General features: G+C 56.1%; 1 protein-coding gene across 2 annotated transcripts in view; it reads left to right on the plus strand.

The window, feature by feature from the left end:
• PARVB (parvin beta) overlaps window positions 1-12,336 on the plus strand; it is a gene marked incomplete at both ends in the record, with an annotated part of 114,008 nt that overhangs the window by 88,790 nt on the left and 12,882 nt on the right. For both annotated transcript variants that reach the window (XM_079714707.1, XM_079714708.1), the window contains 3 exons: window positions 1,106-1,164; window positions 4,003-4,022; window positions 10,537-10,598. In XM_079714707.1, coding sequence (XP_079570833.1) covers window positions 1,106-1,164; window positions 4,003-4,022; window positions 10,537-10,598 — 141 coding nt within the window. The remainder of the gene's footprint in view (window positions 1-1,105; window positions 1,165-4,002; window positions 4,023-10,536; window positions 10,599-12,336) is intronic.

Consider the following 12,336-nt stretch of genomic DNA (forward strand, 5'->3'; position numbering starts at 1 on the left):
TCTCTTCCTTCACTAGAACCAGTGGTGAGAGTTCCCTGGGAGGCCGAGCTCAGGAAAGCTCGGGGATCTTGGATCTCGAGAGGCGTCCAGGTGGGCTGCCCAGCAGGTAGTGAGCTCCCCCATCCCTTGAGGCATTCAGGTAGGGGCTCACGGTGGCGGTTGGGTTAGCGGGCTGCCGCGCTCCACCCTGAGGTCCGGGGCACACCACCACCGCCTCCTTCCTCTCCCCCACCATCGTTGCCTCTCCGTACCTACCAGCCTCCGGGACAGGTGTGTCGCACACCGTGTTACTGTCCTAGGGCTGCTGTAACAAAATCCCACAAACTGGGTGGCTTAAAACGACAGATGTTTGTCCTCTCACATAATAGAGGCCTGAGGTCCGAATCAGGGAATCGACAGGGTCCCTCCGCAGGCTCTAGAGGAGGATCCTTCCGTCCCTCTTCCAGCTTCTGCCGGCTGCTGGCACCCTCAGCTGTCCTGGGCTTGTGGACACATCCCTCCAGTCTCTGCCTTCATCATCACGTGGCCTCTTCCCTCTGGTCCACGTTCCTATGTCTCTATTATCTCTTCTTCTAAGGACACCAGTCATTGGGGAGGACCCACCCTAGTCCGTTATGACCTTATCTGAACTCATTACATCTGCGAGGACCTTATTTCCAAATGAGGCCCCATTCTGAAGTTCTGAATGGACGTGACTTCCGGGGGGACCCTGTTCAACCTGGTGCACATGTGTTATTTCATCCGATGCCTCCCTCATGTTAAGTATGTCCCTTCATGCTCTTAGCCTTTCCCAGCTGCAGGGCGTCGAGGAGTTCTTTGGGAGCGGGGATGTTTCTCCTGAGACTTCCCACGGCTGCCAGCTCTCAGAGGGCAGGAGAGCAGGGGGTGAGGGGGTGAGGCAGGTTCCAGCCACCAGAGGGTCACCCGTGTGGTCCCCTGCAGTCCAACCCCGAGCATAGCTCAGGTGTGGTGTCGAACCTTTGTTTGGTTCTCTCTTGTCCCCGAGCTGGTCTCCCGGCCCCGGGGCCATCTGTACATGGCCTCAGCTGCCCTCCTGCTCTGTCTGCCCAGGTGTTGATTTATTTGTTCATTTTGGGGTTTTCAGAAGCGGGAAGGCCTGCTGCACTCCAGCCACGTCACGGAGGAGCTGACCACGACCACCGAGTAAGTGGACCCGCTGCTCTGCCCTCAGGCCCTGCACCAGCCGGGGACCTGCACGCACGGGGGGCCATTTTCCCCTCCATGTCCCTTGACCTGGAGATGGGATTTTATCGTAAGCGTCCACCCTAGCTTTCTATCCTCCGTGCACTTTCTTCAAAGTTTGTTTTGTTTTTGTTTTTGTTTTGCTGAGGAAGGGCAAAATAGCAGTTTGGTTTGGTATTTAAATGAGAAATTCTAGATCCTTTATTTCTTCCCAGATAGAAAAATGAGCAAATATGTGTGACATAGGAATTAGAACTTATTTACGCTGCCTGAAATCTTTTCTGGAACGAGACAGGGAATAATAAACAAAGAAAAATATAACTGAGCACATTCAGAATCTCTTATAAGGAAGAAAAGGATGAGGGGAAATTTAAAACAGTGAACTTTCATATGGTAGGTATGCTAAACACTTCAAAGTTTTTAATGTTGGAACTAAGTTATTCTCCAAAGACTTTGGACTGTCATTCCTTATTTTGGAAGGTGAGCTTTAAGAATGTTGCGAGAGAGGGTGGTGGGGAGGTGTTTAGAATGGTCCAAGGGACCTGTTGTCCTGATTCATTTAGCCGTCTGTCTTAGCCCCGTCAGAGGGAGGGAGCCACGCCTCTAAACTAGAATCTTCCTTTGAGGTAGTCCTGAGCCATCCCTTGCCTCTTAGAGAAGACCAGAGGGCAATTTTTAAGACGTCTAAGAGGCTTCAGATCTGTTGAAAACAGCAAATCAAATGGCTCTATTTTGCGTGTGGTTTTTAGGAGGCAGACCCTGTGAAGTATCCTTAAAATTCACTGCCTTTGTGCCTCCCGACTAAACCTGTTTCACATGAAACAGAGCATTAAAAATGGATCGTCTCAGCTCACCCACCTGCTCAGTTCACAGAGTGATTAATTACTGTGTCATGAATTCATGTATGGTCTTTCAAAAAGCAAGCTGACACAGGAAACCGCTCCTGGTGTGGGAGCTGCCAGGTAGATGGGAGAGACGTGTGGCCTGGCATGTGGCCTGACGTGTGCGCACATCTGTTCCAGGCCCACAGGAGGGGGATGGGGACATGGTGCTGAGCCTGGCACGGGGGGCCTCAGGCACGGGGGGCCTCGGGCAGCCCGCTTGGCCCATTCAAGAGCAGGAGGAAGGCGGCTTGGGAGAGTCAGGGGTGCGCTGGCATCTTAGTTACCCATCATTGTGTGACAAACCACCCAACCCAAGGGGCTTAAAACAACAGTCATTTTATTTGCTGACAGGGGGTCAGCAGTCTGGTGGGTGGTGCTGGCTGGTGGGGCCCACTGTCCCTCCCTGTGTCTCTCGTCCTCTGGGCTTCCTCCCCCGTGCCCTCAGGGTCCCCAGAGAGTGAGAGGGCAGCTGCAGGTCCCTGCACCCCCGTATGCTGTGTCCCCACCTTCTGTGGGTCAGAGCAGGTCAGTGGTCACCCTGGATGGGAGGGGGAAGGCAGATGGCCCACTGAAGGGGGCAACGGCAAGGCCCGTGGTGGGGGGCGTGGTGGGGGGTGTGCAGCAATGGGAAGAGGCTGTGCTTGGCTTTCCCGGTCTTGCAGAGGGTGAGGGAGCCCTGAGAGGGCGGCGGGGGGCAGTAGGAGCTCTGTCACCAGAGCCGGCCCCTGGGAGCGTGGCCTCAACGATTCACAGCAGCACCCGGCACCCAGAGGGCCTGCTTGGACACCCAGAGGGCCTGCTTGGACGCCCAGAGGCTGAGAGGACGCAGTTCCCCTCGAGGGCTGGCGGTCTAGCTGTCAAGAGCGGTTGTGTCTGTAGAAATGTGAAACCCAACCCAGGGGCCTTGTGGGAAGTGCCGTGTGACCCTCAGGAAATTTCGGGGGCGGGGGAGCACCCTGAAGTCAGAGTGGAGAGAGGTTTCCAGCAGAAGCCGACCAGCCTCCTGCCTGGTCTCCCAGGCTCCAGGTTTGCTCTGTCCTATGGGTCACCTCCTCCAGGAAGCCCTCCCAGTTTGCCAAGCAGGAGTGGCTGCCTTCCTTTTAGTTCCTATAGCATCTGCTATATGTCACATTTCTGGTGCACACGGGCTGTGTGGAAATGTGGGCTCATGAGTCTGTCTCACCATCAGGCATCATGCGGGCAGGGCCATGCGGTGTTTATTTCTGTATCTCCATGACCTACGCATAGTAGGTGCTCAAGAGACTATTTGTTAAATAATATGGAGGCAAAGAACTTGAGTCTAGAGGGGTTTGGGGATCAAGCAAAGGTCTCTTTGCCTTTCAGGACGCTAGTACACAGAGGGGAACTGGGCATTCGTGATCTCAGATCCTCAGGGAGGAACCAGCCGCCTGTCCTTTGTGGTTTCAGCTCTCACCTTGAATCAGGGCCCAGCCTGTGGTTCTCCAGCATCCTTTAGTTTTGTGATTCCCTGGAAGTACATCGTGCTCACTCCCAGAAATGTGACCTCTGGGTAATCTGCACCCTTGTATTTTAAAGTTTAAACTCAAGGTTTAAGCTCACGGTGCTGGAAGACCCGTTTTCTGCTAAAATGCTCTGCGTTACCCACTCCTGTGATTAAACAGCCCCCAAATGACATCAAAGGGGTGGTTTAAATAACGATGGCAATTTGCTGCGGATCTTGTGCAAACATTTAGAATCCACATAAGCACCTCTCATTTGTAATTAGCGCGGGAGAGAATTTATCAAAATGTGACTTACATTTATATAAACAACCCTTCGACTGGGCAGCAGGGGGCTCCGACTTGCCGGTCGCCTCAACCACCTTCTACCATGCTGCTTATTAAACGGGGTTCTGAGCAACCCGTCTGATGGTTCTCTCTGTTCTCGTTTGCAGGATGATGATGGGTCGGTTTGGTAAGTAACCCAGGGGTTGGGGGGAGGGGATGGGGAGTCTGAGGTGGCCGGGCACTGTGGGGCTGCCCCAGGAAGCCCCCGGGGTTCACGCAGTCCCACGGGCAGCAGGGCCCTGGGTGGGTTTTGGCATGTGGTTTGCTTCTCAGAGCTGTGGGAGCCTGGGCAGGGATAAGCAAAGTACGGTGGAGGGAGTGAACCAGGATAAAAGGGAGGGCGGCGACGTCCCAGTGAATATAGAGCCTAGTCAGCTAGCCGGAGGGAGCTTCCTTATGGAATGTATTTTCGTATATAGTTTTCCACCTTAAAATCTCCAGCTTAACAGACCTTAGAGTCAGGCAGCCTTGGCTCTGGTCCCAGCTGGGTGACCTTTGGCCTGCTCCTTCACCTCTCTGTTCCCCATCTGTGAGACGGGACCTCGGGGTTGTTGAGAGGATTTTGTGAGACAATAAATGTTCACTCTGTTTGGCCCAGGGTCCGACTCTCTCTATTCGTGTTAGTTTCTCTATTACTGTTACTGTTAGTAATAATAAACTCTTGCTGTTCCCAGAGAACTGTTCCCTGCCCTGTTAAAGACCCACGACCCCATCTTCATCTCAGCGAGGGATGGCAAATAAAGGGGCAGCTTGTGGCAGTGTATAGGCCCTTAGGGATGGGAAGCCCCAAGCTTTTGGCTGCAGCAAGAAGCAGCCTGAGCCAGGCTCACCGCTTTGGGGAATATTTCAAAACAAGAAGCCCTCAACACCCCCCACCAGATACCGTGTTCTCCAGGGAGCAGAGAGGGGAGTGTGGCTGTTAGAAGGAAAAATGGAAACCAAATAGAAGTTTCCCCCCGTGCCTTGGGAGCCTGCCAGCTGGAGCTGGTCCCTAGCTGCGGGGGCCTCAGTGTGAGGGGTGCACCCCAGAGGCACCCCACGGGCTTGGCCACGGGGCCTCTGTGACCTCATGGCGATTATGGGACAGATGGCACCGCTGCCCCCCGTGTACAAAGAGGGGATGCGGCTCTTTAGTTCTCAAAGGTCTTGAACCAGAGAAAATGCAACAATTACATGTCCTTAAGCTTTCTTAAGTAGTTCTTGAGCCGTGCTGGGCAAATTCAGTCTTCACTATTTTCTTAAAGTAGCAATTCAGTTCTTTTTAATGGCTTTATTATTAAAAAAACATTGAAAAAGGGAGAGGAAAGGAAGCCTCCTGTGTCCAGTTGCTGAGGGCGCAGACAGGGTGGGGAGGGCAGCTCCCAGGGCGGCATGGGGCGCACAGCGTGGGCTACGTGGGCGGCCTGGCCCTGCCCTGGGTCTGGGTGGGGGCCCGTTGGGAGGGGGGCCTAAAGCACCCTTCTGTCGCTTCCCTGTCCTTTCTGCATGGAGGGGCTCAGAGCCCGTGGGCCTGTAGAGGCCCAGAGTTGACTTGAGCGGGGCCCTTGGAGCATCTTTAAGTGTTGCTTCGTTTTCTGTGTGTTTTCACTTCCGTGGGCGGCATGGGCCTGGTTTGGAGTTTGGGGGGCTTGGGGAGACTCAGTTCAGCTGGGGGCTACGTGCGGCCTCCCGTGCAGAGGGGTAGCAGCTCGGCCAGGAAGGCCCTGGCAGCCCTGAGAAGGGGCCCCTGAGGGTCTGGTGGACAGGGTGGTGGCTCCTTCTGAGAGCCACCAGAGATGGCTGAGCATCGGGGGGCTGTGACACCCTGAGAAGCCGAGGAGTCTGGAGTCGTTCTCAGTACTTTTGAGGCCACCCATGCTCGTGAAATGCAAACAGGCAATTAGTGGGTGACAGGCGACTCATCTGCCCCCAGTTTCGGCTTCTGCTGACACAGGCTCCGAGGCCTCCTGGTTACCCAGACATACGGCAGCTTCCACTGGCCCTTCTCCCGCGGCAGCCTTCGGGGCCCCCAGAGCCCCACGGCCCTGCTGAGGTTGAGGTCGGACCCCATCACCTCCCTCCGGGGTGCTGGTCCCCCGATGGTCCCTCGAGTTGGTTCCTCTGCACCCCTCAATCTTCTCACTGCCCCCAGCTTGCCGTAAGCTAAAGCCGCAGCCCTTGCTGGGGCCTCCCAGACCCCCTTAGACCACCCTTCCTCTCTGCCCTCCTCGCTCCGCCTGCATGTCTGTCACCCACAACAGCACCCCAGGGCTCCCCCTTCCGGCTTTTTAAAAAAATGTTTCTTTATTTTATTTTATTTATTTTTGGCTGCGCTGGGTCTTGTTGCACGCAGGCTTTCTCTAGTTGTGGCGAGCGGGGGCTACTCTTCGTTGCAGTGCGTGGGCTTCTCATTGCGGTGGCTTCTCTTGTTGCGGAGCGCGGGCTCTAAGGCGCGCGGGCTTCAGTAGTTGTGGCACGAGGGCTTAGTTGCTCCCGGCATGTGGGATCTTCCTGGACCACTGCGCCACCAGGGAAGCCCCCGCTTCCAGCTTTTGTACTCTCAGTAGCCTCGGCCGGAAATGCTCTCCCTCTAGATCCCTCCGTGGCTCACTCCCTCAGCATCTCCAGCTCCACTTACCAGGGAGGCCCTCCCTGACCCCCCGGCCTGAATCACCATCCATCCCCTGGCTTGCCACCCGCCGCCCACCTGCTTAATTATTTCTTTATTCATCCCTTTGCTCACGGGGAGCACTTTGCTTTGCGCCCTGCCTGCCAGCCTCAGGGGGTCTGGACAGTCGGGGACCCTCGCTCGGCCCTTCGCTCTTTCCCTTCACATGTGGCTCCTTGAGCTGTAAGCATCCTGTGGGCTGGAGCATGTCTCCCCCGAGTGCATCCCCAGCCCTGGGCCGCACACATTCCAGGAGCTTCCGAAACAAGAGGCTTGGCTAATGTCTGCCCCGGGGCAGGGGGTGGGGGTGCGGGTAGCTTCACTGGGAGCCGAGTTCTCGTCCTCAGTTTCTCACTTTAGCACTCGGAGTGGGGGATGGGGGGTCCACGCGGCACCTCCCCCAGGAGCCCCCCTCCCCCTCCCAGCCTCCTGCTGGCATCACTGTCCTGGCTGAGGTGGATGGGAGGCCCTTCTCTCCCCAGGGGAGCTGGGGAGCTGCAGCCTGATCTCCATGGCAACGGGCTTGCTGGCTGCCTCTCCTCCGCAGACGCCCCTCCCCCTCCCGGGCTTCAGGAAGTTGGGGAGAAGAGAGGAGAAGCTTTCTTCCTCTTCTTCCTGGTCTCCTTGTAGCCCCTGGTCTCTCCCCATCACACCTCCCCATTTCTGTGAACACCGCAGCTGGATCACACCATTCCTGGTCACCACCCTCCACAGCTGCTCACCCTCCAGATGCACCCAGCCCTCTTAGCCTCCCCCCCAGGCCTCACCCTCTGGAACCCACTCTTGGCTTTCTGCTCCCTCTGCCTGGAACGTCCTTGCTCCTCCGCTTGCCCCAGCGAGGCCCCGGCTCAAACGTCGCGGCCCCTGTGGGAAGCCTTCCTCTGACCCCGGGCCTGTGTCCACGTCCCCAGGCTCGGGTGCCTCAGAGAGCAGGCCCGTCACACGGAAGAGGGAAGTGGCTGGAATATCGAATGATGAAGGGCTGCCCCTCAGCCTCCGTGTTGTGTGTGGCGGGGAGTTCTGGGGTCTGGGGCAAACGGGGGAGTCTGTGCCCCCGCTTCCATGGGCGGCTCATTGATCTGGGGAGCGGGGAGAAAGAAGGTTCACTGTTGCCTCAGCTTCCATTTCTCCAAGAGAGTCCAGAAATTCAGAACTTTTGGACAGATCTTCCAATTTAAAAAATGTTGACTCAATCAAAAACCACTTTATTTGGAGTAAACTAAGCGTCCCTGAAAGTTGAACTTGGGTAGCCACTGGGGGCCCCTGGCTGATTTGGCCGTTTTCTGCATCTTTCAGGCCTTTTTGGTACCCGTGCTTTTGTCCATCTCCCCCAGTCTGTGCCCTCCCGGGGGCAGGATTGCTCCCTGTTCATCCCTGTGACTGCGGGGTAGGATGAGAAGGCATCAGTGAACTGAGCATCAGTGACACACCTGCCAGGCAGTGGCTTGGCCCTTTATTCACCATCTAGCTTAATTCTTACACTGACGGTGAGCCTCGGGACTGTTTTCACTCCGGCCTTATGGCGGGAAGCGCTTTGCCTAAGTCACGGGCACCAAGCTCTCAACTGGATCTGTTTTCATTCCCAAGGCCACACACACCGCCCGGCTGTGATGCCATTTAGTCCCCCGGGCGCAGGTGAGCGGGGCGCAGGGGCGCTGGCCTCCAGACCCTGCGATGGCTCCCCTGCCGCCCTGACTCTGCCAGCCCAGCGGTGGCCCAGCTAAATATACCCAGCTGACGTCAAGGCTTCTCTCCTCCTGGGGGTTTTCTTAAGCTGCATTCAAAGTTTGTGTTTTGCTTTGTAAAGATTTAGCTTTTCTCCCCCCCTCTTAGCAGACTGTCTTTTTGAGTATTATCTGACTTAGATGATTATAAAAATAATTTACAGCTGCTGCGGTAGACAAGCTGGATGAGGGAATTCTGCAGGGCTGGGCCTCTTGGTTGCTGTTGGCCTTTAGGTGAAAGAAGTGGTGTGCCCCTCCCCCAAACGCACTCCCCACCCATGTGTTACACGTGTGTGTACACACCACAGACACATCACACACACGCCTTCCTCTTTGCCTCTCACCTTCCTTCCTGCCACCCGCCCCCAAGGCCGAGGAGGAGGCTACCTGGTCTGGGCTGGACGAGGGTGTGAGCCGCCTGCCGGGGCCCTGGCCTGTGGATGCTGAGTGCCTGCCTTTTGGGGCAGCCTCGGGGGAATGGCTGGGATGCCTCCTCCAGAAGCCCCAGCTCCGGCTCACCGAGTCCCGACCTGCCTGCTCTTTGCCATTTTTCCCCACACCCCTCTCCCTGGGTCAGGCAGCGTTGTCCTGAAGCAGGCCCTGGGTTATCTCTGGTTCTGGGCTCCAGGCCCCTCCAGACACGTGGAGGGGTCTTCCTACCCCAGCGCCCCAGCACTCCGTGCTAGCGTTTGGGTCCAAGCCCCAGCAAGTAATAGAGGGCGTCTCTGCTGGCGGAGGTCGCCTGAGCATATACCATCCACAGGCAGTCTGGGGGGATGGGTGGCTCCTTGAGGACAGGAGTGGGGGCCCCAGGGCCTTCCAGATGCCCCCCTTCCCCAGCCCCTCGGGCCTGGCAGCGACTCCCCACAGTGCTGTGTCCACCCTGGAGACCTCAGCCCTCCTGCCTGGGCTCCAGGGCACAGTGGGCTCTGCCCCCATGTGACCCGCCATGGCAGCGTCTGGCTAGAACCAGGCCCCTGGCCCCCAGCCAGCCCTGCTCCTGTCTTGTCCACTGAGAGCTGTGTTGCCTCGGCCTCCGGTGACCTCACAACTGAAAGCAAAGGGGCTGATCCTGTGTTAATTTGGAAGACATGGTTGGGCCCAGGAGTGGCAGTTAGAGTGGGTCAGGATCCCTGGCAGAAGGAAGGTCCCTGGGATGTGGTGGAACGGGTCACTTCAGGCCCTGCAGATGTTCCAACAGAGGCGGACATCCTGGGGAGAATAGCTGGAGAGGGATTCTGAGCAGGATTTCTTGGCTCTTTCCTTTCTTCTGAGCACTGGCTGTGGGCCCTTCACTGTTCTGGGGCTGGTGACAGTGCAGGGAACAAGTGAGACAGTGATCTGGCCTGCAAGGAGCTGACAGTCCAGCAGATAAAGAAAAATAAAATGTGCTCTCAAGTAGCGAATAGGTGCTATGAAAATTGCACCAGGGTAAGAGGACAGATAGCAGAAGTGGGGTGCTCTTTTAGAAGCAGATGGTCCTGGAAGGTCCCTCAGAGGAGGTGACATCTCAGAGCAACCTATGGAGGTGAGGCTGGTAAACAGCAGGTGCAAAGGCCCTGTGGTGGGCGTGTGATGGAGGAGCAGGGGGAAGCTGGTGGGTGGAGTGAGGTTAGGGAGGGTGAGTGTGTTCGTCGGGGGAGGCGATGCTGAGCTCACTGGACCCTGTGGGCCCATGATAGAGAGAGTGAATTTTATTCTAAGAGTGATGAGACGCGGGTGGAGAGTTTTAGTCAGGGCAGGGATGGGGAGGGGCAAGAAATGATCCAGTTTACACTTTAAGGGGCTCACTGTGCCCGTGAGGGAGAATGGATGGGAGGGGCTGGGAGTGTAGGAGGGAGACCGATTAAGCAGGAAGTTGTAGCTGCCCACCCCCCGGTGAGGGGAGATGGGGCTTGTATGGGGGTGGCAGCCATGACCAGCGGGGGAGGTGGTCAGATTTATTGATAAGATTTACCGATAAGACAAGGAGTGTGGGGAAAGGGAGAGAGGCAAGGACCCCTCAAGTCCTAGGATGTGATGGGGGCGGCTGTCCAAACGCTACCCCTGTATTGTAGGTTGAAAGATAGAAACCACGTTAGAAGGACCCTTCAAAGCATCTTTTCCTTGATTTTGCTCCTCATCAGCACCCGCCCCTCAGTTCTGGCAGGAATGCAAAGGATTCTAGGCAGGCTGAACATCCGAGGGATTAGAAGCTGCCTGGTCCCCGGGCCGGGCGGGGATTAGAGCAGCGCCTGTGTCTCCTTAAACCCTTCTCTGTGTCTCTGCAGAGCGGGACGCCTTTGACACACTCTTCGACCACGCCCCGGACAAGCTCAGTGTCGTGAAGAAGGTGAGCTCTCCATCCGGCTGTGTTTCCCTCTGTCTCTGGGCTTTTCTTACGGCATGAACTCCGTGCAGGGAAGAAGGTGGGAAAATGTTTGAAATCTCTGAAATGTTTGCCACTTGGATTGAAGTGTAATTATTCAAAAGCGTAACTGCAGTGCATAAAATTAGCACCTTTTAACTCAGCATCTCTGCTCCTGGGTGTCTTCCTGCCCACCCACCCTCCCGCTGTGGAGTGAATTACCCCACCAGCATCGGGTGGCGGTTCATTCCGAATCAAGGCTTTTTTTCAATGTGGAAATGTTTTTCAGCGTGTCAGCTTGCTGGCTCGTGCTGGCCTCTTTACATGGAAGCCGCATTCACGACGTGCCTGGTAAACAAGCAGGCGTTGCTAGCAGAGCTGTTCTGAGCTGCATTTGGCCCGTCTCTCCCAGACGGGAGCACAAAGGAGAGGCCCTTCCTCAGCCCAGGCAGCCTGCTGGTCAGTCTACGGGTGGACAAAACCGGACAAAACCGTGTGAACGAGGCTCCGGAGTCAGGCTGGGGAATAGCGAGCTTCCAAGGGGATCTGCCCAGAAGCCTTGCTCTCCCTCCAAAGGAATCAAGACTCACTGCACATCGAGTTATCTGAGCATCTGTAGACCTCTCATTCAGGAATGCAGCAGTGGGATGGATCTGAGCCTATATAATCTGAGCCCTTAACCCTGGGGAGAGAGCTCTCTGTCTTGGACAATTTCCCCACACAGGTTTCTTAATGCAGGACTTCTCAGAGCCTTTAATATGCTGACATGCTTTGCAATTCTCCAAGAGGGGGCTTAGTAGGAAGCATTTTCCAAGCACGTTTGTCTGTAGTGAGATCTGTTTATTTATGTGGGCATAGAACATATTAAATTCCCATGGAACCCACGTTTGGAAAATGTTGGTCCAGGCTGGGACAATGAGATTGTTAGTTCTTGAAGCACTTTGCAAAAGGCTGGCAGAACCATCCCAATGGTCCTTCTGGGGCAGAGCCGTCTTAGCATTCTCGGGTCACGAGCGACATACCCTGGGGCCTCAGAGCATTGCCCCCCACCCACCCCCGGCCACATCCGACCCCCAGAACCCTGACGGAACGTATTCAGTGGATGCACAAGAAGAGGATTCATATCTGCCACGATCCCCCCTCTGCCGACTTACAGGCTGTGTGACCTGGGCAGATTATAACCCCTCGCGGCAGGTTTCCCATCTGTCAGGACAGAGGCAGCCGCTGTGAGAATACAATGCGATCTCCCTGTGCGAGGGCCTGGCTCGAACTAGATAGTTGCTCGGTGGCACTGAATGTGATATGGAGTAATGTTGTCTTTCAGTAGGTCTGATGCTGATTTATTCTTTGAAAAGGAATGCTGGGGGGACCCCAGCAGTGACCAAGACAAAATCCTTTAGTTTCCCGACAGCTTCCTGCTTCCAGTCCGGCCCTTTCCCACTCCCACACTGGAATTGTTGTGTTCGGGGCTCCCGTCCACCTCTCCAGGTCCCTCCAAGGTCATGCCCTCCTACTCTCTCCCATCCCACCTACATCCAGCCCCAGCCGGAAGATGCCGCTGGGTTCGCACGTGTGTACGTGGCCTGGGTGGCTGCTCCGCCCTCTCCCCACACTCTCATCTCCCACTTGGCTCACCCCGGCTCAAATGCTAATCCCCTGTGCGCCACATCTTCCAGGGACCCACACACTTCTCATCAACACCCTCCGCCCCGCCCCGCCCCGA

The sequence above is a fragment of the Hyperoodon ampullatus genome, assembly GCF_949752795.1.
Source record: "Hyperoodon ampullatus genome assembly, chromosome: 11".
NCBI classification, from domain to species: Eukaryota; Metazoa; Chordata; class Mammalia; order Artiodactyla; family Ziphiidae; genus Hyperoodon; species Hyperoodon ampullatus.